The sequence below is a fragment of the Rhinopithecus bieti genome, unplaced genomic scaffold (genome assembly GCF_001698545.2).
Source record: "Rhinopithecus bieti isolate Rb0 unplaced genomic scaffold, ASM169854v2 scaffold_7967, whole genome shotgun sequence".
Lineage (NCBI taxonomy): Eukaryota > Metazoa > Chordata > Mammalia > Primates > Cercopithecidae > Rhinopithecus > Rhinopithecus bieti.
Window position 1 is genome coordinate 1,041,206 of NW_016806112.1, and position 22,774 is coordinate 1,063,979.

At 35.6% G+C, this 22,774-nt stretch overlaps 1 protein-coding gene across 2 annotated transcripts in view; it reads right to left on the reverse strand.

Moving 5' to 3' along the window:
- Nucleotides 1-22,774, reverse strand: part of PBX3 (PBX homeobox 3) — a 240,940-nt gene that overhangs the window by 50,166 nt on the left and 168,000 nt on the right. For both annotated transcript variants that reach the window (XM_017874747.1, XM_017874748.1), the window contains exon 3: nt 3,285-3,526. In XM_017874747.1, the coding sequence (XP_017730236.1) occupies nt 3,285-3,526 (242 nt within the window). The remainder of the gene's footprint in view (nt 1-3,284; nt 3,527-22,774) is intronic.

Below are 22,774 nucleotides of genomic sequence, written 5' to 3' on the forward strand. Positions count from 1 at the left end.
AAAAAAAAAAAAAAAAAAGTTGTTTTTCCATCTGCTCGATTCCCATTTCAAATGCAAGCCAACATGGGAAAATCAGAGAAAACCAGAATGTACCTGAATTATTTTCCAGTTCTACATGGGTAGCAGCACAATTCAATGAAAAAGGAAGACATATTTTCAGAAACTGATTTTAACGTCTGATTCTGACACTAACTAGATGTGCGACATTGGACAAATCACTTACCCTCTCTGAGTCTCATTTTCTCCTCTATAAAATGGAAATTACAATACTATCTATTTCAGAAGTCCTATCCCTTCTTGGCTCTGTTTAGCCCTTCTTGTAACACCAAAGCATGTCTCTGAAAGGACCATCCAGATAAAGCCCTTGTACCCTAAAGATTTGAAAGGAAAAGTTTACCGTTTTGGGTCAAAATGCACCGATCCTAATAATTTAGGAGAACAACAGTCACAAGAGCTATAAAAACCAGCCCCAAAGACAACTTAAAAGAATTAAATGCTGCTATATCACTTCTAAAATAATTGCAAACCTACAGGAGAAAATTTGCAAATTAAAATTCTGCTGAATCTGCCAACTAGTCATCATACCCCATCTATTCATTTGTCCCTACTGTACAGATTTTATGTATCTCTATTTTCCATCTGAAGTATTAAAACGAAAAGGAACTATATATTTAGATTGTTATTAGGCTACTGATTATATCCAGAAATAATTCCTGAATACATTTTTAAACTCAGTGCTTCCCAATTTGATCTTCAATTAAAAAAAGAGAGATAAATGTATGAAGAACATGCATATATATGTATATTTTAAAAGCCAAAACAAAACAACAACAAAAAAACTCTGGTGATTTGATGCTGTTATCAGCTGGGGCTAAAGTTACCTAAAATCTCATGGAAAATTTTGTAGGATATTTCTAAAACAATGAGACTCAGGACCTTGTCATTGACTGATACCAGCTTCACACAACTTCCACCAGGGTTGTATGGAGAAAGTAAGGAGGCAGGTGTGAAGACACATGGCAGGAGGTAGTAAGGAACTGCCTTAATTCCTCAGCCAAAAAACTTGGGCCATTTGGCCTCTAATATTATATCTCTTTCCATGCAAGGTGACCGGTGATGTTTATCTAGTAAGTAGGTATGGTTATTTCAGCATAAAGTTATACAATTAGGAATATACTACAAATAAGAGTCATTTTCTACTGTTTATGCTCAGGGGCAACCTTTTCAACCATGACTTATTTTGTTTACTCTCAATTATTCATATGTCAAATCAGAAAGTGGGATTTTTTTTTTACATACATACATACACATGATAATTTTTCCAAAATTCTTATTTGTACATTTTCCACCAAAAGTTATTCTTACAAATGAGACTAGAAATACAGTTTTAGATCCCAGAAAATCCTATTCCAAAAATAGAAAACATCTTATAATATATTAATTTACATTACAGTTTAACTTACAGATACACAAATTTTTCTACTCTCCCTCAAAACACACTCACCTCTGGGATAGGATTCAGCATTTGCTTAAAACCATTGTATCCAGAATATTAAAAAAGGCAATGGGAAAAAAACAACGACATACTCAACTGAAACTATACAGGGAACAGAGAGGAAAAAAAAATCAGTATTAAAACTGATCAGGGGTTGCCAGGGATCAGTGGGGAGGAAAGAATAAAAGAGAGGGATGAATAGCACAGAGGATCTTTAGGGCAGTGAAAATACTCTGTATGAGCCTATAATGATGGGTACATGCCATCATAAATTTATCCAAATCCATAGAGTGCACAATACCAAGAGTAAACTCTAATGTAAACTATGGATTTTGGGTGATAATGATGTGTCAATGTAGGTTAATCAATTTTAACAAATGAACCCCTCTGGTAGGGGATGCTGTTAATGGGAGAGACTACGCATGTGTGAGGAAAGGGGGTATATGTGATATCTCTCTTCTTTCCTCTCAAATTGGTCTTGTGAACTTAAAACTGCTCTTTAAAAAAGTCTTTAAAACACACACAAACACACACAAAACTCACCAAGACTCCTATTTCACACTAAAGTGTGTGGACTTTAAAAAGTACTTGCCTACATAGTGAAATACTAATGGGTGAAATTATAGGATGTCTAAGACTTGCTTTAAAATACTCTACCAAATTGGGGCTGGGTACACAAAATAAGAGTGGCAAAATGTTAATATGGGTAAAAAGTAGCTGATTCCTTATTTGGGGTTGAACTCTATGAAATTACCATATTTAACTGTTTCTGACCTCAAAACTTAGCAATTTCATAGGGTTCAGTCTAATACTATTCTCATTATTTTTGTGTACATGTGTTATAAAATGTTCCATAATAATACGTTTTTAAAATTATCTTCCAAATGACAAATCTTATCAAATGAGAATTCCTCCAACTTGACAGCTTTTCAGCATTAAATAACTAAAATATGTGTTAAAAAAGACCCACCAATATTTTACTTTATTACATTAAATCTAAGACTCACTTGTTTTTCCCTACATTTTAACATCTCTGAAATGTGAAAGCATTCTATAATCAGTAATATTTTATAGTTAAACTAGCAGTATTAATTTTTTCTTGGTGGTACATAAAATAATGATGCAACTTAAAATCAAAGTTATCTTAGATTCAGTATGGTTAATATAATTGCTGAGAACTGGATTTTTAACCCATATTCTCTTTCTAATCAGGAATTTAGCACATAATGCCTTGCCTAACATTCCCTGTCCTGGGGTACCCATAATTATCTTGGGAGGTCTCATACTCAGAGAAACAGGCCAGAACCTGCTTACTTGGTGAAGTTCCCTATAGTCTGGCACAATCCGTAAGAATTAATTCCCAGGAGGATTCTGGAGCTCACACCATAGGAGGGAAAAGCTCACTGTGCAATGCTTCCCTTCAAAAGTGATTAAAGCTTATGAACAAGGCTAGTGCATAAATGTTAATTATACAGAGCTTTGAAGAGTACCAAGTGGTGAGGTAAGAGGGAAGAATGACTGCAGGTGTGGTAATAAGGGCACGTGAATGTGAGGAATGAATAAAACTAAAACAAGTAGATGAGATAAAATAGGTAGAGCTCCACCTCCAAAATCTCAAAGGGTCTTCATTTCATGAATCCAACAATTCACTTGGATTTTTGCATTGACCTTACTTATTTTGTAATTTGTGTTAACACCTACCCCTCACAGCCCTCAGAATTGGTTAGCATGGTCTAATAGAAGAGCAACAGAGGGTTTGTGTAGGACTATGAGAGTGGCGGCTGCTGACCTGTTCATATTTCTCCAGTTCTGTGTGATAGATTTGTCTGATCTGGGTCAATTTGGCTCTGTAATCTGAGTGTTCAATAGAGTTATCTGAAGAACCTCCAGAGGCTGCCGCGGCTGCAGCTGCTGCCGCCGATCCCCCACCTTTCTCAGGACCTGAAACCCCTTCTGCCAAAAGCATATTGTCCAGTCTCATTAGCTGGGGATCGGGAGGGTCCTCCTCCTGGGCTCCTCTGATGCTGAGACCTTCAAGGAAAGAGAGAGAGAGACAGAGAGAGAAGAAGCGAGAAACAGAGGACAAATAGTGTGAGTATTTTGTTTATTCGAGAAAATGATCAAACAACATCAGTGTACTACAATTCATGCTGAGAACTTCATTGTTCACATTTGATCAATAAGTTTGAATAAGTATGAAAATTATTTTCAAGATAATGTTTACATGCACCCTAGAATTTTAAATATCACCCAACCACCTCAATTTACCACAGATAGATCCTTAGAAAAAGGTAACCCTGGCTTCCTTGAATATTTTAATCATCCAAGCTTCCCAGATTTAGATAATTTAAGCAGAAAATGGGAAGAAAGTAAAAAAATGGAAGGTTTTAAGAAAGAAAATAATTACAGGGATATAAAACAAACTCATCCAAAGGTGGTGATTCTGTCTCTCTGTACAGTTGGAGAAACAATTAAAATTCCCTTAAAATAATTCACAAACTGTAATCAAAAATTGAAAAATAAACAAGATTAGATGAGCTTTTCCTTCATGTGATTTCAGAAGAGGAATACATACATTATGAGGCAATTAGCTATACTTAAATATATATATTATTAAATGAATATTGTTAAGTGATTGCCAGCAAACTATAAAATGAGGATACTAAATACAATATTAAAAATGTACCATTGACATGGCAATACAGTTCTGGGTACAGTAGTCGCAATCTAATTTTGCTTTTAAATCAAGAACTTCCTAAGTGATGCCCAGTCAGCAACCTCTTCTGAGTACTATAGATCACAGCTGACAATTCACAGGTTTAATCAGGTCATGCAGGCTTTCTGCCAAGATGTTTTCAACAACACAGAAGACAAAGTTTTAAAATAATTATCATGGTATAAAAAGCACTGGAGTCATGACAGCTGAAAATCAGCATTTTCATTAACATGTAACATAATCTAAAACATCCCAGCCCAATTAACCTCTGTAAATCTGCTTAAAAACAGGTTCCCTACACTAGTTACAAGTCTTCTTGGGGAAGAGGGGAAAAGGCAGTTGGCACCTTGCTTGTTTGTACTTGGATTCTGTCTTTTGAGTCTGTGCCTGTTGTTTATCCACAGTGGTACACACTTTGTGTCTAATGTAACTCACATGACATAACATCTATAAGCTGCCAAGTACTCAACTGATCACCAACTCTGATTTTATATGCTAACCTAAAGCTACCATCAATTCTTTTAAGAACAGATTTCATTCCTAGATGCCCTGAATTACATCCATGGCATGACAGGGCTCTTGGTTGCCTTAACTCAGATACACAACTTTAATTTCTTCCCCCAAACACTTTAAAGCTGTCACTTTCATTTAAAATTATACTTCAGAATAATTTCAACTGGATAATAAAACTAACTCATCATCATTTAAAATTATATCTGTTGTCTATTCAGAGGCAAATAAGGTTTGAAAACTATAATATACTAAGACAATATATTCATTTAAGAGAGCAAAAAGATAACTCATAAAATGCATATCAACACACTGCTGATAATTAAAAATAGGCAAACATGTATTTGCTGTTTCTTCTATAACTAAAAGGATTGCCTAATATTGTTCTAGAACTGCCATGTACTGGTTAAGTTTGTATTGTTAATTTAAATCTTCAATTTTCCTCTCTTTTAATTCACTTTGTTAAATGTCAAAATCTCATGACCTGTACATGCTTGTAGTTCACATAGCAAGTTTTTTGTGCATTTGGCATGCAATGAGGGCTTACTGAACAATCTCTTATGCTGCACTTTGATTTCTGTTTAATTTTTTGTTCTTGTTTGAGGATTTTTTAATTTTCTCCATTTTAAACGGAATTTTTGCCCACAGTTTTGTGTGTTTCTTGATTTTTGTATTTACACAGACACTGATGCCTCTCCTGAAATGTGTTTTTTTTAATCTACCTTCAAGTTTCCTCTGGGTTTTAGATTTCTCCTTGTAGTTAAACACATTGATCTTTTCCCTATAGACATGTGGTGAAGTACTTTAATAGCAGATTAACTTCCACAGCCAAAAAGATTACACTTCCCTGCACACGTATGGCAAACAAGAGAAGCAGCTCAATGACTAATATACAAGGAATTACACCATAAGAGAGACAGAAGGAAATTCACTAGGAAGAAATGCAAAAGGCACAAAACTAATTAGCCACCTATGATACTTTTATACATACCTGATATGTATATAAACCATCATTATCATACCAATAAGAAGCAATCCATAAGCTCAATAGCCATGGACACAAATAAAAACAATTATAAGTATACAGTGTCAACTACTGTAACATTTTACTTATAATGAAAAATATCTTATTTCTAAAATTATCAGTAAATCAACACTAAGTGCTTGCCTCAAGAACAGGAAAATATGTTTTAATGCAATACTTTGTATTTACTTTATAAATTATGTGAATCAAATTTTATCAGAAAAATCATTTCCTGATAGAAAACTCGTATTTCTTTAGATGAAAAGTACTAAAGCACTTTGCAAATAGGCAACATGAAAAAGATTATCGGCCGGGCGTGGTGGCTCAAGCCTGTAATCCCAGCACTTTGGGAGGCTGAGACGGGCGGATCACGAGGTCAGGAGATCGAGACCATCCTGGCTAACAAACCCCATCTCTACTAAAAAAAATACAAAAAAACTAGCCGGGCGAGGTGGCGGGCGCCTGTAGTCCCAGCTACTCAGGAGGCTGAGGCAGGAGAATGGCGTAAACCCCGGAGGTGGAGCTTGCAGTGAGCTGAGATCCGGCCACTGCACTCCAGCCTGGGCGACAGAGCGAGACTCCGTCTCAAAAAAAAAAAAAAAGAAAAAGAAAAAGATTATCAATAATAAAGGAATTTTCATAACTAGTCTGAAAAGTGAATCGGTTTCTTTTCTTTATTAAGCAAAGTAATGATTATGGGATCTTTAAATAGTAATACCTGGTTTCCAAAATTATTTTCAATTTGAATATTTCTATTTATTTTCTTACTTAAAAACATTTAAATTACCATTTTATTCCTTATCCTACCTAGCTACTCACTATTACTTAGTTTACTAACTTTCTACAGTCACACTGGCTTTTAGTCATAATACCTACTCCTCTGGACACCTATAAACATTTTAATGGGTCTAAATTTGCAAGGGCCAGAATGAATCAGACTGTGTGGTTATCAAAAGATCTTGATATCTTCAAATTGAATCATGGTAAAACAATCATTTAAAATTTGGTTGTACATACAGAGGTTTATAAAGGTTTACATCTAGGTTCTTTGGTCATCACAACCTTATAAAGTTTAAAAAAAAAACAAACCCTGTTTGCAACCTACTTATAATCACAACATTCATTTCTGTATCCCTAAGATTTAGACAAATCATACAAACACAGTAAAACATTGTTTAACAATGAACTTGGCTTTGTTATAAGCCTACCGTTTTTGCATATCTTTCAGCAAATCCTAATTAGCTGTCTTTCAACATGCTGTGCACCTGCCCCACAGATAATGGGAGAGAGCATCTGCATAGATGACTGCATTCGGAGGGCAATAAATAAATTACGGGTCAAAATTATTACAAAGCTTTCTCCGAATAAACGCATACCCTTCACAATTCTAAGCTGCAGATGTGAAAAGTACCTAAAGCCCACTCAAATGGTATGATTACGGGGCTGTTTGAGTTTAATAATCTGACTGTAATTCAGGCATTTTCAACAGCTCATTAAGGGTTCATTAATATATAGGCAAGCTTTTGAATTATAAATAAGCAGATTAGAAATCTGCATTGGCTAGATTGTACAGTAGGAGCCTTTCTAACAGAAGAACACTGTAACACAATGAAGGCTTGACCTTAGTGAATGAGGTGCAAACAACACAGTGCACTAACTAAGCTTCGTGGCTCCCTCATTTCAAGGAGCAAGCCCACTGGACCATAACTAACCTCTGTTCATCCAGCACTGAAGAGTATGGCTTCAGACCACAGCTATTTCAGATATGTTCTACACATGGTCCTGAATTAGATGTAACTAAGATCTAGCCCTACAATATTTCCATAATCAGGGAAGATAGATAATATCTACAATCATGATAAAAGTTGTCATCACATCACTTTTACTTTGTAAAGAGTACATTATTCAGACCTGCCGAGAAACAAAAAGCTATTACGGAAACTTGAGTTGGATTTTTCTCTCCTAATGAGCATACCATAAATTGAGTCCCCCAAACTATTCATAAGCTTAGGCCTATGACATCGCTGTAATTTTGTTTTCTAATGGACTTTTTTTTTTATTCATTCAACTACCACACCACAGTCTTAGCTCAGGGAAAAATGTTTTAGCAGAGTACCATGTAAAACAAGGCCAGATCAGATATTTTCAGCAGGCCCTGAATTCTTGACTGCCTTGAAATAAGTGACAATTTAAATATTAATATTTTTAGTTATTCTTATAATTTTTCATACCTTTTCTTTTGTGTCTGTTATTTTAAAGTAACATTCAGGATAGTGGTCAGAAGTCACAAAGTTAATTAGTAAAAATACCTACTTTATTGTCTGTGCTTTCTTCATTTAAAAGTCAAGTCAGCCACAGTTTGAGAAATGTAACCCAAACTATAGATAAAGAAGAAAGATTAAGACAGACGTGTTGCTACTTTTCTCCCCAAACATAAAAAAGGTAAAATAATTTTCTATCTGAAATCCTTCAGTAAAAATCAGTCAAAATAGGTGGCAGGAGATCTGGAAATGAAATGAAGGTCACAAGCCCCATGGTCATGAGATCTCATTTGAAACAATTACTTTTTGGTTGTGAAAACTGGGATATAATTTGGAAACAGTGGTGAAAGACACTGAAAAACCCTCAAGGCATCACTGTCTAAACTAGACTTAAGTATTGGGGGTTGGGAGGGTAAGGTTCTCAGTTAAGCAGCAGGCGGACTAGAGAGAGATGGCTAAGAAGCCAAGTCCAGGAAAGGCAGACCCTTAAGTAAGGACTGATGAAAAAGAAAAAAAGGCCAACAGAATGATATCAACACACCCTGAGAAAGATCCGGAATAATATTTGCACCTGAATTTCACACTCTCCTCCTTAGGTCTAAAGATGAAGCTTGTAATGAAAGAAATAGTCATATTATTTTGTAGACATCAACAGAAAACAACTGTAAAATAACTAATTTTTAAAAGATTATGAGGAAATGGCAGGTGATCTAGTTGCCCATCACAACCCATGGCCCCAAAGCCCATCCCACTCCAGCTCCAAATCTCCTTTTAAGCCAATGTTAGTGTCTAATCCACTGAATATGGCAGTCATATTACAAGCTAATGTCACTTTCACTCCTATTTAAGGTGACTGTGTGGTGTGTGCACGTTTTTCATGTCAGGTATATTAAATATAACACGGCAATGCACTGCACATTTCCACGCCAACCTAGTTGTCACTTTCGCTTGACTCATTCTCTATTGAGGAAAAATGCAGCACTGGGAATTTACAAGGCTTTTCAGTTAAATGGACATAAATCACAGGTTTCATTCAAACCGAATAATCACTGGCCATAAAGAGCTACTTGTCTCTTACCATATATTACAGTGAAGTTCCTGTGAGCAATAATGCAGCCATTCATGGCAAAGAAAAACAGAGCGAGACATTAAGAACTGACATGTAATCCTGTTAGGGCCCTGACGTGGAGAGGGTGGCTGACATTTTTATCATATATGTCCATTTCTATTTGGAAAATCAGAGGAATAAAAATGATTACTTCACTGCCCAAATCTACCTTCCTAAAACAGCCCACTGAGATTTGTTTACATGCTGTGAAACTGCTTACTAGAAATTCATAAATCTAAGATTTTGAAGCATTTCCCCTGATGGTTAAATTGAAGATATGACTAGAAAGATTCCCCATAATGCTTCTCCACACCTCCATTTCCTTCACTTTCAACACATAAACTGTCAATCCATCGCTTTATTACATTTCACCATCATTATAAAGCTGTTGGCAGAATGCCTATTTCTAACATACAGCACTGGTAACTTTTCTCCAAGCACTTGCTGCAAAACCTTCTCACTCAAGAAGGCAGGCAACTAATGACCTTTATTAGGGGTTCGATGGAAAGCAGCTAGATGCTATAATGACATTATTAGTATCTTGGTCTGTACAGGTACTAGACTCCTGGTCAGAACCTAGTTATTTTCTTGCAGTCCCACAGATGTACTTTAAATGAGAAGAGGAAAACCATTTAAAGGCATTTCTTGAATCACCAGTGTTTTTCTATGACAGTGTAATTCCCTAGGCTATGACTCTGACGTTTCTTCATGTTCCTAGCAATGCAAACGGCAACATAGAGAACACTTATGGATCACTTCTTCTCCCTGCTACACAGCCAACCCCAGCAGTATCACAAGTTCAGATGATTTATTTTACCAGAAATAGTAGAATACTTCATGCAGAAGAGCCAAGCCTGAAATAATGATTCAAGCTAAACATTTGCTATTTGGAGCCATCAAAAAAGTATTGATTATACTTACTGTATTTACCCAGTAATTCATTTATTTGAAAACATTTATTACATTTCTTGCTACCACAAGAAGGTGTGTTCATTCTGTGGGAAAGGACTTCTTAAAAATCCTTCAGTTTCATTATAGTTTCTCTCTGCCCTTCAAGCCTATTTTAGCCAACTGTTTACAGAAAAATCTGAAAGTACTGTTGGCTGGCAAAGGCAAATTTTGAAGACTTTCCACTTGCCAATTAGATCTTGCCTCAAGAGACAAGAAAAAGGAGTGAGCCTTGTCACTGTGAAGTGAAGAGCAGCCAAGATGAAGGAGCAGATGGACTGTGCAATAAAAATGCAGAAAGAAGAGTTACATTTTTAAGGCACTTTTTTGTTAAATGGAGCTGCATCTTGTTGGAGCGCTTGATATATAAGCACTGTCAGCTACAGAAGAAGAGAACAGGGCTAGGGCAAGATATGAAGTATGCTATGCTTGCATGAGACAGTGAAAAAAGGATGAAGGAAAAAACGGGCCATGTTTCTCACACATATTAGCACAAAGGGTTACCTGTGCTCTGCTCCTAAAGGAAATTATTACAAGTAGTGGGAAAAAAGGAAACGGCCATTTTCTTTTTATCCAAAGGAATAGATGTTCAAACAAAATGCTCTATTGAATAAATTTTTTGGATTGGTAAATATGACAACTAACTTTGAAAAGGAAAAAACAAAACAAAACAAAACACAGCACTATTTAAAGGGAAAGCAACGAGTTTCAGAATCTAAGTCGGGGGAAAGAATTAAAATCCTGGCTTTAATCTCTATGGGTCTTTGTGACCCCAGCTACTCTGTCTGTTTACCAGTGACCTAATGATCTAATGTGCTGATGATATCCTTTAAATTTTACCACATGCCTGGGATCTCCTCACCAGAAAATGCTAGAGGTCTACATCTGGACTTCCATAGAAACCAATGAGTCCTCTTCTATTATTAATACTCATATTATTAAGAGTGCATCTCCAGGACTCTTCAGCATTTGTTTACACAAACCCTGCAATCTTTGTGTTCCCTCATTCCCACATTCTGCTCCCTTGCCTTTTCTCCCTGAAGAATGAGATCGCCATGGCACTTCCATTTCCTGTCTTGTCAGTTAAGATCACTGCCATGCTGTGAATGGGATAACACTACACTGTGCGCCTGCTCCCTCTAACACCGAGGGCATCGTGTGTGCCTCTCCACACAGCTGCTTCCCTCACTGCTCTATTTTCTGGAAGACCGATCTTCCAGACTTCAATAAGTTCCTCCCAGACCCAGTTCACAATACAAGATGTTTCTGCCAAAAAGCAAATGTTTTCTTTTTGTTTCTTACATAGGTGGCTTTAACTTTCTTACTTTCCAGCTATTAATATGATAATCTGACACTGTTAGTACTTGGAATCATTCTATCACTTAGCCTAAAAATCCTCTGTGTTCAAATTCAAACACATTGAGCATACATACTACAGGCCAAGCAGCAACTGTATCCTTCACATGCTCACTCTCATTTGATTTTTAAAATAACCTTACAGGGTGGATGTCATTGGCCTCACTTGTAGACAAGAAAATCAAATTTCAAAGAGGTTAAGTGACTTTAGAGCCCAAGATCACATGGCAAGTAATGGGAAAACAAAGATTTAAACATGGGTCTCTCTTTCTCTAAGTCCAGGATTCATTCCACTACACCTCAGATACCTAGAGAAATAGGTTATAATACTGGATTTTAAATTCACTTTGCAACTATAACACAAATAAACTACAATACTGGAGTACATGGCTTTGGAGTCAGAGTAACCTAGATTCAAATTCCAACTATCACTTATTAACCATGTGACTGTAGAAGGTCCCCTGGTTCATTGTCTGTAAACAGGGATACCACCAACTGAAGAATCACTATGAAGTTCAAAGACACAAAATGCCTAAAATAGTTCCTGACATATAATTGTCACTTTAAAAAATAACAGTGGTACTCACTTTAAATCATATGAATTAAATTATTTTGTAATTAAAATACTCCATTTTCTAAAGTCAAATAAGCAGTTACTTCATATCATTGGTAAAAATGGAACATTCTGATCTTTCTTTTTTTTTGAGACGGAGTCTCGCTCTGTCGCCCAGGCTGGAGTGTAGTGGCACAATCTCGGCTCACTGCAACCTCCACTTCCCGGGTTCACGCCATTCTCCTGCCTCAGCCTCCTGAGTAGCTGGGACTACAGGCGCCCGCCACCACGCCCGGCTAATTTTCGTATTTTAGTAGAGATGGGGTTTCACCATCTTAGCCAGGATGGTCTCGATCTCCCGACCTTGTGATCCGCCTGCCTCGGCCTCCCAAAGTGCTGGGATTACAGGCATGAGTCACCGCGCCTGGCGAGAACATTATAATCTTGAAGTATAATCTGAAACGTGTCTGTCCTACAATCAAAATGTTTATCTAATTCCTCATAATATTCATTACATGGTCAAATCTGATCTTTTTAAAAACTTCTGGCATTTTTATATATCAAAATGTATTTACCATAGGTTGTGTTGATATTATTTTGTAACATATTTTAATAGTATATAGTTTTATTGCTTTCAGCCATCTCAATTATTATGACCTAAGTTTCTAGTTCCTTCCTTTGCTCATTTGTGTTACTTTTACTCTCTTATAACTTCCAGAAGTAGAATGCCATTTTGATGTGTGTTGATGATGAAACACTCATGATAGTTGCTCATTATTAGTGGTCTCTGGTCACACGTTTCAAGTGAGCACAGAAATGTAAAGAATAGCCATGTGTAGAAAAACACATAGAAAGTAAATGGTGCTGCTGATTTGTTCTGAAATAAGGACTCTTCTTCCTACAAATGTACTCATTAAGATGTTATAACTGGCTTCAGTGTTCTTGTTAAATTGGTTAAATTTTCACCAAAGCTACGCATCCTCTCAATTAGTATTTTAGAAATCTTTATTCAAATAATCCACAGCTGAAATGAATGGTATTTTTAAAAACCATACAGATAGGATTATACATATCTATAGTATCATACACATATGATACAAAATTTTGGTCAGAAACTACCAATGGGGAGAGATTTTATTCGTAATTTTCTCAAATGAAAATACTAGACGTCACTTGAATTTTAAAATACCATATATACTTACTTTGTACTTTAAGGTGATCAGTAAATGTCATTCATATGTCCCTCATGGGAGCAAGAACCCTGCCCCTATCAGATAATTAATCTCATGCTTATCTTTGTATTCATTTCCTTTCCTGTAACCATCTTCTTTCCCTTTTCTCTAAAATTTTCAAAAGTAAATATATAAATTACAGTCACTTGACTTCATTATGAATAGCAGATACTTATTGGTTCTCTTTTTCCTCTTGCAGGAAGGAATGACCATTTTATTGTTTTTGCAATGCCAAATTATATTGATGCACAGGCACTGCCCAAAATAGCATGCTAGTAAATACGGCATGAGGGTCATTGGCATTCTCGGTACATTCCAATGTAACAGCACAGCATAAAGTTTTATCTGTATTATTATAAAGGACACAGACTCAGTTTTATTGAAAAGGCTTTGTGAAGCATGGCATGATTATAGGAAACATGAACTTTACTAGACTTTCCACATAATTTTAAAGTGTGCTGGCTCTTTAATATAAATACAGCATCTAATTAATGACTAAAAATGGCTTCTATATTCCCATGTAATGTTCGTCTTTATGCATCTCTCTTAAGTTTCTATTTTGCTGTAAGTACTATAGATGTTTCAGTCAATGGTGAACTTCAAAAAGGATATTAGGGCTTCTCATGGTAGTATCATATCCATCATGCTCTTACATTAAAAACCATGCAAGTATCTAAAAAGCACAACCACCCACATGACAAGCAATGGCAGAGGCTTCAGAGCATCTTTCCAGCAGCAAATAACACAAACAAGACTTCTATGTTAATAATGGAAAAATTTATTTACTTAGAAATATAATCAAAACAGCATATTCTTAAATACAAATTACAAAAAGGGGCTGGTTTAACTAGGTAATAAAATGAAACATTCTAGTGCAAGTGTATTCACAATTTTCACAACTGATAATTGATAAATTTTCATGGTGATGAATAAATAAAACATAACTAAAAAAATCAATATATCTTTCATTAACCCTTTAGGTAACTAATCTACAGCAAAGAAATCAGAAGAAAAAAGATAAAAAATCCAAAGACATTTTTCACAAACATCTGACTTCTCAAAGCATAGTCCAGATCTTAAAACCACATAGATTTAATCTCCCTCTGATAAGAAATTAATGTGAGTCAAATTCACTATAAAGACATCAAAATCAAGGTGGAACTGAAAATAACGGCAATCAAATGCAGTATTCCTCATTAGAACAATTAAAAACATTTTCCCTCCAGGGATTAAAAGAATTGTTTTCCAGTTAGGAGGATGGGTATTGGTGGCATAAAGGGTGAGATGGGGTACAAACAAATGGGCAGATAAACAATTAATTAGGAAAGTCAGTTTAAGGAGGATGAACATTAAGAATGCTGAAAAGCACCATAACATAATCAGTTTTTTTTCCCAGTTACTTAGAGGGCAATGTGTAAATTTACCTCTTCCCTTGTTGCTTAGTTATGAAAAGAAATGTTCATTATTCAACCCACTTCTCTGAAGAGGAAATATGCATGCACTACGATAAATATGATTATAGATTTATATTAACAATATACAGATTTCAAAATTGCCTAAAGAGACCTGATTTTGAACTGGGTGTTTTAGGTGGTAAACTATGGAAATGTCAACTTTGATTTGAGCTAACAAAAAGGAATTTAGAGGATGGATAAGCTCCAGGACCTTTGAATTAAATGAAAGACCAGAACACTCCACAGAATGTCTGCAATAACAGTCTCTACAGAAAATTATGAGGAACTACATAAATCCACCCTCTTCCTCTTCACATAGGCTCATTAAAGCTGTACTGACTCTCTGGGCAGCTATAATTCTGCTGACTGATACCCTGGAATCACCCTGTCAATACCCAGTGGTGTGCTGCCTCTCCAACTATCTCTGCCCCTAATATTCCTCTCTTTGATGGGATTTGCTGACCTTTAATCTGATGCTAGTTTACTCTCATCACTGAAGTGTAAGTCGGAGAGCAATAAAACGGCAACCTCACTGATTCAAAAGGGAGAGCTAAAGCCTGCTAACTGTGAATCTAACCTTTCATAATGGCTCGCTCTTAAAGGAGGAAGCATGAAGTGGAAGGCAGCTAAAACAAACAATGTGTAATGCTGAACACAAGATTTATTAGAATCCCATTTTGCATGGGTATTACAAGAGGACACTGGGGCTGTAAACAAGAGATACACAAATATTTGCAAGAGAGACCAAAATCCTGGTCAGAGCATCCTTCCATACCAATATAAATCTTCAACAAGAGCTGTGCTATAGGAAATCAAGCAAGGTTAGATGAATGGAAAAATCTGCGATGACTCCAGGTGGATGTAAACAACACTGGAGTAATAAAACCATCATTAAAATAAGATGTTTTCTCTGATGAAGTACGAGACTATAATGAGTGGAAACCAAAACGTACATTCAAAATGGGTCCTAGGGAAATCAAAGAGTATGTGAAAATTAAATGCTTCCAAATAATTTTTAGTATAATATCAAAGGTAGGTTAATAATAAGACCTCACATTTATTGAGAGCTTTCTATGCGCTAGGCACTACTCAAAGTACTTTACCTGTATTAACTAATCATCCCAACACCCCTAAGAGGTAGGTACTATTATTAAGCCCATTTTAATTATCATGAAACTGAGGTACACCACTGTTAGAGCCATTGCTCATGGTCACATAGCTAGAAGGTGAAAAAGCTAGGATTGGATGCAGGACAGTCTGGCTTCATGGTCTGAACTAACTCTTTACCACCTCTTAAACATGTTATGTTAAAAGAATCTAAAAGAGTAACTGCCTTACAGAAACACTCATTTCTATTTTATTTTGTATTTTAAGAGTTGGTTTTGGGTCATTTAAAAAACATCCTCACAAGACCCTCAGTAAATTTGAGAACTCTCATTCGTTAACTTCTTTTGTTTAATATGAAACAATGATTTTGAAGACATAAAAATAAGAAATACCATTGTATGAATAACATCGTATTCTATAATTTTGTATCTCTGAATTAGTCTCTTGAGGATTATCATCAGGTGTATTTTCCAAAAATACTGACAATTAGAAAGAAGTGGGCAATCACTAATTCAAAATTTAAAATAATAAAATTCAAATATTTGACATTTTCAAAGTGTCAAGCTACACTGATGCAAAGGACAATAAATATATAATGCCATGTTCTCACAAACAGCAACAAATTCTGGCCTCTGTTGTAAATGATTTGAAATTGTCATTGAGTTTTTTGTTTTTATGTCTGGTCTCTTGAGATTTCAACTATTTGGCCAACTAAACTTGAAGAGCTATAACTGAATCACATGTGTATATATAGATTAGTTTAGTATCAACTAGTAGTCCTAATCAAACAAGGCCACTTTTCACCTGCTTACACAAAGACTGTGTGTGAGTGTCTTTCATTTTAAATGAAGCTGGTAAACAAAAAAAGAAAGATCGTTCAGGCTGCAAAACACATGAATCTATATAAAATATACACTAAATGCCAGAGCGTAAACAAAGCAGAAGTTATTGCATAACAAATCTCTTTCAATCCTCTTGGGGAAAACAGAGTCTGACAGTATTGGATTCTAACAGGTGCAGATAGCAGAAGAATTACTTATTCATTCTACCAGAAAGAAAAGAATAATAAAAGCATAATTTAATTTATAATTTATGTGTACAAGTGTTATTTTTAAGAGTTACAGTCTGCTTTGCAGATAACTTGGTCTAGTTCAAGTTGACATGCTGCATCACAGAACAAGCCTGAAGGGTCTTCACAACATGTACAATAATTAACACGTCATTAACACATTAACTAATATACATTCAACATCATCAATGTTAATAGCATAATAATTAACTTATTGTACATAGCACATAGCACCCCCTGGCACTTTTCAAAATAAATTTGGAAGTGCATACTTTCAAATATTTTAAAAGGTAGCTATTCATATTGAAATATTTTCATCGATAAACATTTTTATATTTGTATTGCACGTGTTTTAAATGAGGCATATTTAGTGATACGACAAATTAAATCTGTATCTGATTCAAGCTGTACTGGTACAAAAATACAAAGAACAAAGACAAGCCTTACTCTGTGAAAGAACTAGTAATACATTAAAAATTTAATACTTGGCAGGTCAAATCTGGATACTCTCTGCTGAAGACAACCAATATTAATGAATCAGACTATAGAGTCATTGTCTAGGATCCCAAAGGAAACAATAATGCAAGTACAACAAATTCTTCTTGCAAGAGAAATCCTGCAAAACTACTTAACAGAATAACACTGGTCAATGCTCTAATCATAAGTTTGTTAAACCTTATATAATGTTTTCAAATATGCATGCAAATCCAGGTCCAGCTTTAACCAAAAATTCAGTCTAATTTTATTTTTCAGTTTAGGTTCTTGGAGTAAACAAACATTCTGCATAAATATTTGCCTCGTCTAGCCCCTCTGCATATAAGAAACCATCATTTCTCATTAAAAAAAAAAAAAAAAATAAAAAACCACAGTTCTGTTTTATTTCCACAATAGGTATAGGCTATCTAAAAGATATATTTTTAAAAAGGCCAAGCTTCTTCAATGAAACAGAAGATTGGGTTTCTTCTAACAAAGAAGGTGCACAATTAAAGAAAAGCAAAGACAGACAACACTGGTTCACAAGGTCTGGCAAGGTCTGTCAGAATCAGGTAGCTAGCTTTATCAACTTGATCTGGAGAATCTGAGAAACCCTGACATAGAAAGGGAATGTAGAAGAGATGGGAGACAACTAAAATAAACACAGTATAAACAGTTCACCAGGTGGATTCAAATTGATAACTACTTGGTTTTGGTGGTTGTTGTTTGTTTGTTGTTGTTGTTGTTTTGTTGTTTGGTAACATCTTTGAAACTGTTTACTGGAAGTAAGCCTCTGGAAAACAATTGTAACTGGTTCGCTGGTTCCAATTAACTACAGGAAACCACTATTTTTCAAGTCCAAATTATCCATCCTTATATATTTCTTTCAGCTCAACTCCTTATTACTTATGCTCTCAGTCAACAAACCTTTACTGAACTATCACTTATGCACAGTATATAACTGAAACCTATACATTATATAGCTGTTAGAAAAAGGGAAAAAGTATTGATCAAACAAATGTCTTAGTAACTTCCAGGGCTCATTAAGAAAAGTTTTTTTCAGAATACAATTTGAAGTATGAATTGTTATATATTTTAAATCAACTAATATATCTATCTTATTTAGATATTGTTTAAAATACCTATTAACTTTCAGTTATATTCAGTATAGCCAAGAAATCAGATATCACAGTGAATGTAGATAATTAATCTATAGATGACCTAAAGTAAAAGGGCATTTATTTTAAAACATGAATTTTCATTATCTTTATGTCCAAATCACTTTTGTTACAGGCCGCCCTTTGAGCTGCCCTCCCTGGGCATTACTGATGGAGCAGGTAGAATATCACATTTAACTTGCGATAAGAAACATAATGGAAATATTAACTTACAAAAAGGTCGTGTAAATTAATTTTATTTCCAGTGTTTAAATTCTTAATTCTTCGTCAGTGGTTCAAATAAACCTTTAAAAACTATATAATTCAAAAGGTATTGAGTTTTTTTTTTTTTTTTTTTGAGCGGCAGTCTCACCCCGGACTGGAGAGCAGTGGCCCGTTCTTAACTCACTTGAAGTTACGACTACAGGGGTTACGCCATTCTCCCGCCTCAGCATCCCGAGTAGCTGGGACTACAGGCGCCCGCCACCTCGCCTGGCTAGTTTTTGTATTTTTAGTAGAGACGGGGTTTCACTGTGTTAGCCAGGATGGTCTCGATCTCCTGACCTCGTGATCCGCCCGTCTCGGCCTCCCAAAGTGCTGGGATTACAGGCTTGAGCCACCGCGCCCGGCCTGAAAGTATTTTTTAGAGAAGATTTGAGGATTCTCACCTGGCATCTATAATATTAACAGTTGTCTTATATTTTATTAGAGAGAGAATAAATTATAATTTAATCATTGAACAACAAAGTATCTCCCTATGTTTTGGCCTATGGGATGAACCTGAAAGCAGAAGACTCCCACATTTAAGCTTTTGGTTTCCAGGTATTACACTGAAAACAATGGCCAGTTATCTGATAAAATACATTCCACATTCAGCACATTGCTTGGTGGATGTGTCTCTGTTTAAAAGGTACTAAGTCATATTTTGGGACTTCGTATTATGATATAAATAATACCACGCAACTAGGACAAAACTCATTTGCTTTCACTACATCTCTTTGTGGTTTGTTTGGGTGTAAAGCTACCTGCCTGTAGAGGCTACACTGTGAATGAGCTGAACGTCAGCAGTTTATCCTAGGGTCATCTGCACTACATACAATTATGCTGGGGTCACCTGGGTTACATAGGAAGCCTGAAGTTTTAAACTGTCATTAGAATATTGCGGCCTGATTTTAACAATACAGCAGTGCTTCTAATGATCTTAAAGGTAATTCACTATTCAGACCCCAAGGAAAAGATGCAAATGTAGCACTGAAAGCTCCTTATTAAATACCCACAGGCTACATCTCTGTACAATAAGTGGTCCAGGTCTTTTTAGAACATACTAATTAGATGAACAGAGAATCAGAAAAATGCAAAACCAGGTCATGCAGCAAAAAATGGTGAAGTGTTAAAAAAAAAAAAAAAGGCGGGGTGTGGGGGGGAGGGGTGTTTAAGAATGAGAAAGACATACCAAATAATTCCATCCTATCATTATTAAAAAATTATCTACAATAAGAAGGCAAAATAAATCACGTCAGGTCACTATTTGACTCACCCAAATTAGGGTGGATATTACTATTAAAGTTAAGTTTTAAGTTTATTGTCAGAGATATGCTTAACTGATGATACAATACTATGAATAATACATTAAGCAAAAGCCCAATTTAAAATTAAATTTGCCTTGGGTTATCTCCCATTACTATAAATATTCAGAATTATTCTGGTTTATAAATGAAAGCCAATATCAAGAAAATACTTTTGGGGGGGGCTCTTCTCTTTAATAGTTATGTATACAGAGTTGCTAAACCAATATCAACACAGTTTTACAAAAAATAATGCCTCCAATTCTCAATTACTTCTAGACAAGCACATATAGATTTAGTAGGAAATATTACCTTTGTCACTTAAGATGTACCAAAATTCAAATAATTTATTTTCACATTAAGTGTTTGGACAAATTGTCTTTTCTTTTTAAAAATGAAGACTCCTCGTTCTAATCCTAACTTTGCAGAAACTGCAGAGTGAAGGAAAGTCTATATTATGTTCTGGCAAATGAGGCATTCAAATCTTCGCTAGCTGACCAAAAGGCTGTAAGACTATCAACTGCATTTTGAAGCTGTCTGATTTGTGCTCTACTCCCCTCTCTTCATGTACCTACCCTCTGACAACAACCTCCCCTGCCTGTGGGTGAGCTCGCTCTCTCTCTCTCTCCCCCTCCTCCTCCATCATCTAAAGAATGTGAAGTACACAATAAGGGAGAAAACAAACTAGGCATATGACATAAAAGCCTATCATCTCATTAGTTTTTTGGAAAACAATTAGTTTCCTTAGAAGCACTGCAGCAGCATTCCTTTCAACACCATAGATGTTTCTTTTACCAAACGACTTATTGGAGAAAAATACCTCTTGATGTCAAAATGAGTTTCTGAGAGTTGTTTTTGTTTTCATACTCATCAGCTCTAAATTCAATCATTTCTATTTTATTACTTGTGTGTTCTTCCAAAAGATTTAATGTTTTGCATAAATTTAGCCATCTAGTTTAAACAATAAATTTGTACTCATTTAAAAAATTGTACTTACATGCTTTAAACAACTTTAACATTCAATATAAAATAACTGTAATAAAAACAATCATGAATATCCAAAAGAATGTACTATATCAATCTGCTACAACTTGAATTTATAAAATAGAGCAGTAGACTAGAGGTTCAGCATTCTGTATCTTCACTTCGTATCTGCTCTGTTATTTGGTTGTACAGCCTTGGGCAAGTCATGCCACCCCTGAGTCTAATTTCCCTCATCTATCAAATGAGAGGACTGAGCTAGATGTTCCATAGGTTCCTGAACCAGTTCAGAATTTAGTCAGGACTCTCTGACATTATAACTACAAACTATAATAAGTGGCCTAATGATTCTGAAATGGGCCCTAAAATTCAAAAGGCCCTTAAGCTTTCTTTTACTATTTTTTCAGAAGATGGGGTCCTGCTACATTGCCCAGGCTGAACACCAAAAACGTATTTTATTTACTCCCTAAAGCAATTGGGAATCATTATTACACTAAATTCCCTAAAACACAGGGTGTATCACAATCCAAAGGAGACTGTGAAAATTTCTGGGAAAAATTTGCTCTTCTATCAGAATCAGGCTCTGCTAGGGAAGAGAGGTAGAGGTGGGGAGAGGTTGGGAGACAGTAACCTTACTGGTGAGAATAGTAGCTTCCAACTGATAAATTTTATTCTAAAAGTGCAAAAACCACTGTTTCATGAGCTCAAATCTGTTTTTTCTAGCTAAGAGACCACAGGTCCAAAGAACTAAAAGGCAAGCAGGAACCTCATTATCAATTCCATCATAATTATTTACTGTTGACTTGAGGCTCAAGTTAGAATTCTTATGTACAGATTACTGTATTTAAATGGCCATATCTGTTAAAGAAGGATGTATTTTGCCGGGTGCGGTGGCTCACGCCTGTAATCCCAGCACTTTGGGAGGCCGAGACGGGCGGATCACAAGGTCAGGAGATTGAGACCATGGTGAAACCCTGTCTCTACTAAAATACAAAAAATTAGCCGGGCGCGGTGGCGGGCGCCTGTAGTCCCCGCTACTCAAGAGGCTGAGGCCGGAGAATGGCGTGAACCCGGGAGGCAGAGCTTGCAGTGAGCCGAGATCGCGCCACTGCACTCCAGCCTGGGCGACAGAGCGAGACTCCGTCTCAAAAAAAATAAAAAAAAAGGATGTATTTTGTAGTATATTGGGTAATTCTTCAATTACAGTAAGTCACATTAATATCTTAATTATTATAAGAATGACTAAGTGAAATAAGTATACTTTGAATTTTATTAAAACACTCAGTCCTTAATTAGGGCTTAGTTAAGTTGGCTAGTGGCAAATATATATTCATGTAGTTTATGATCTTTACAGGATGCTATGCGAATGATAATTCTGGTCATGTCTAATACAGAGTAAACATGCACTTCTATGGAAAACTCCCATAAACTTTGATGCTGTTTCTTACTGCAATCCAATACGTTTAAATCAGTTGCCCTCAAATAGCAGTTTTCCCTATATAAACTAGAAGTACAATAAATTTTAGTATGTGGTTTTTTTAGACACGTGAATACATTTTGCTGGTATGTGTGACATTTTAGAATGGTTTAGTCTTCTAACTAATTTGTTGAGAATGATGCAAATATTTTAAAGAAAAATTGTAAGTAACATTGGCTAGAATGAAATAATAGTGATAATTCTGAGAATCCAGAAAAAGCTTCATCAATTCACACTCAGATCATTTGCCAATCCAAAATGTACTCTATTTTTTCTGGTACTCTTAA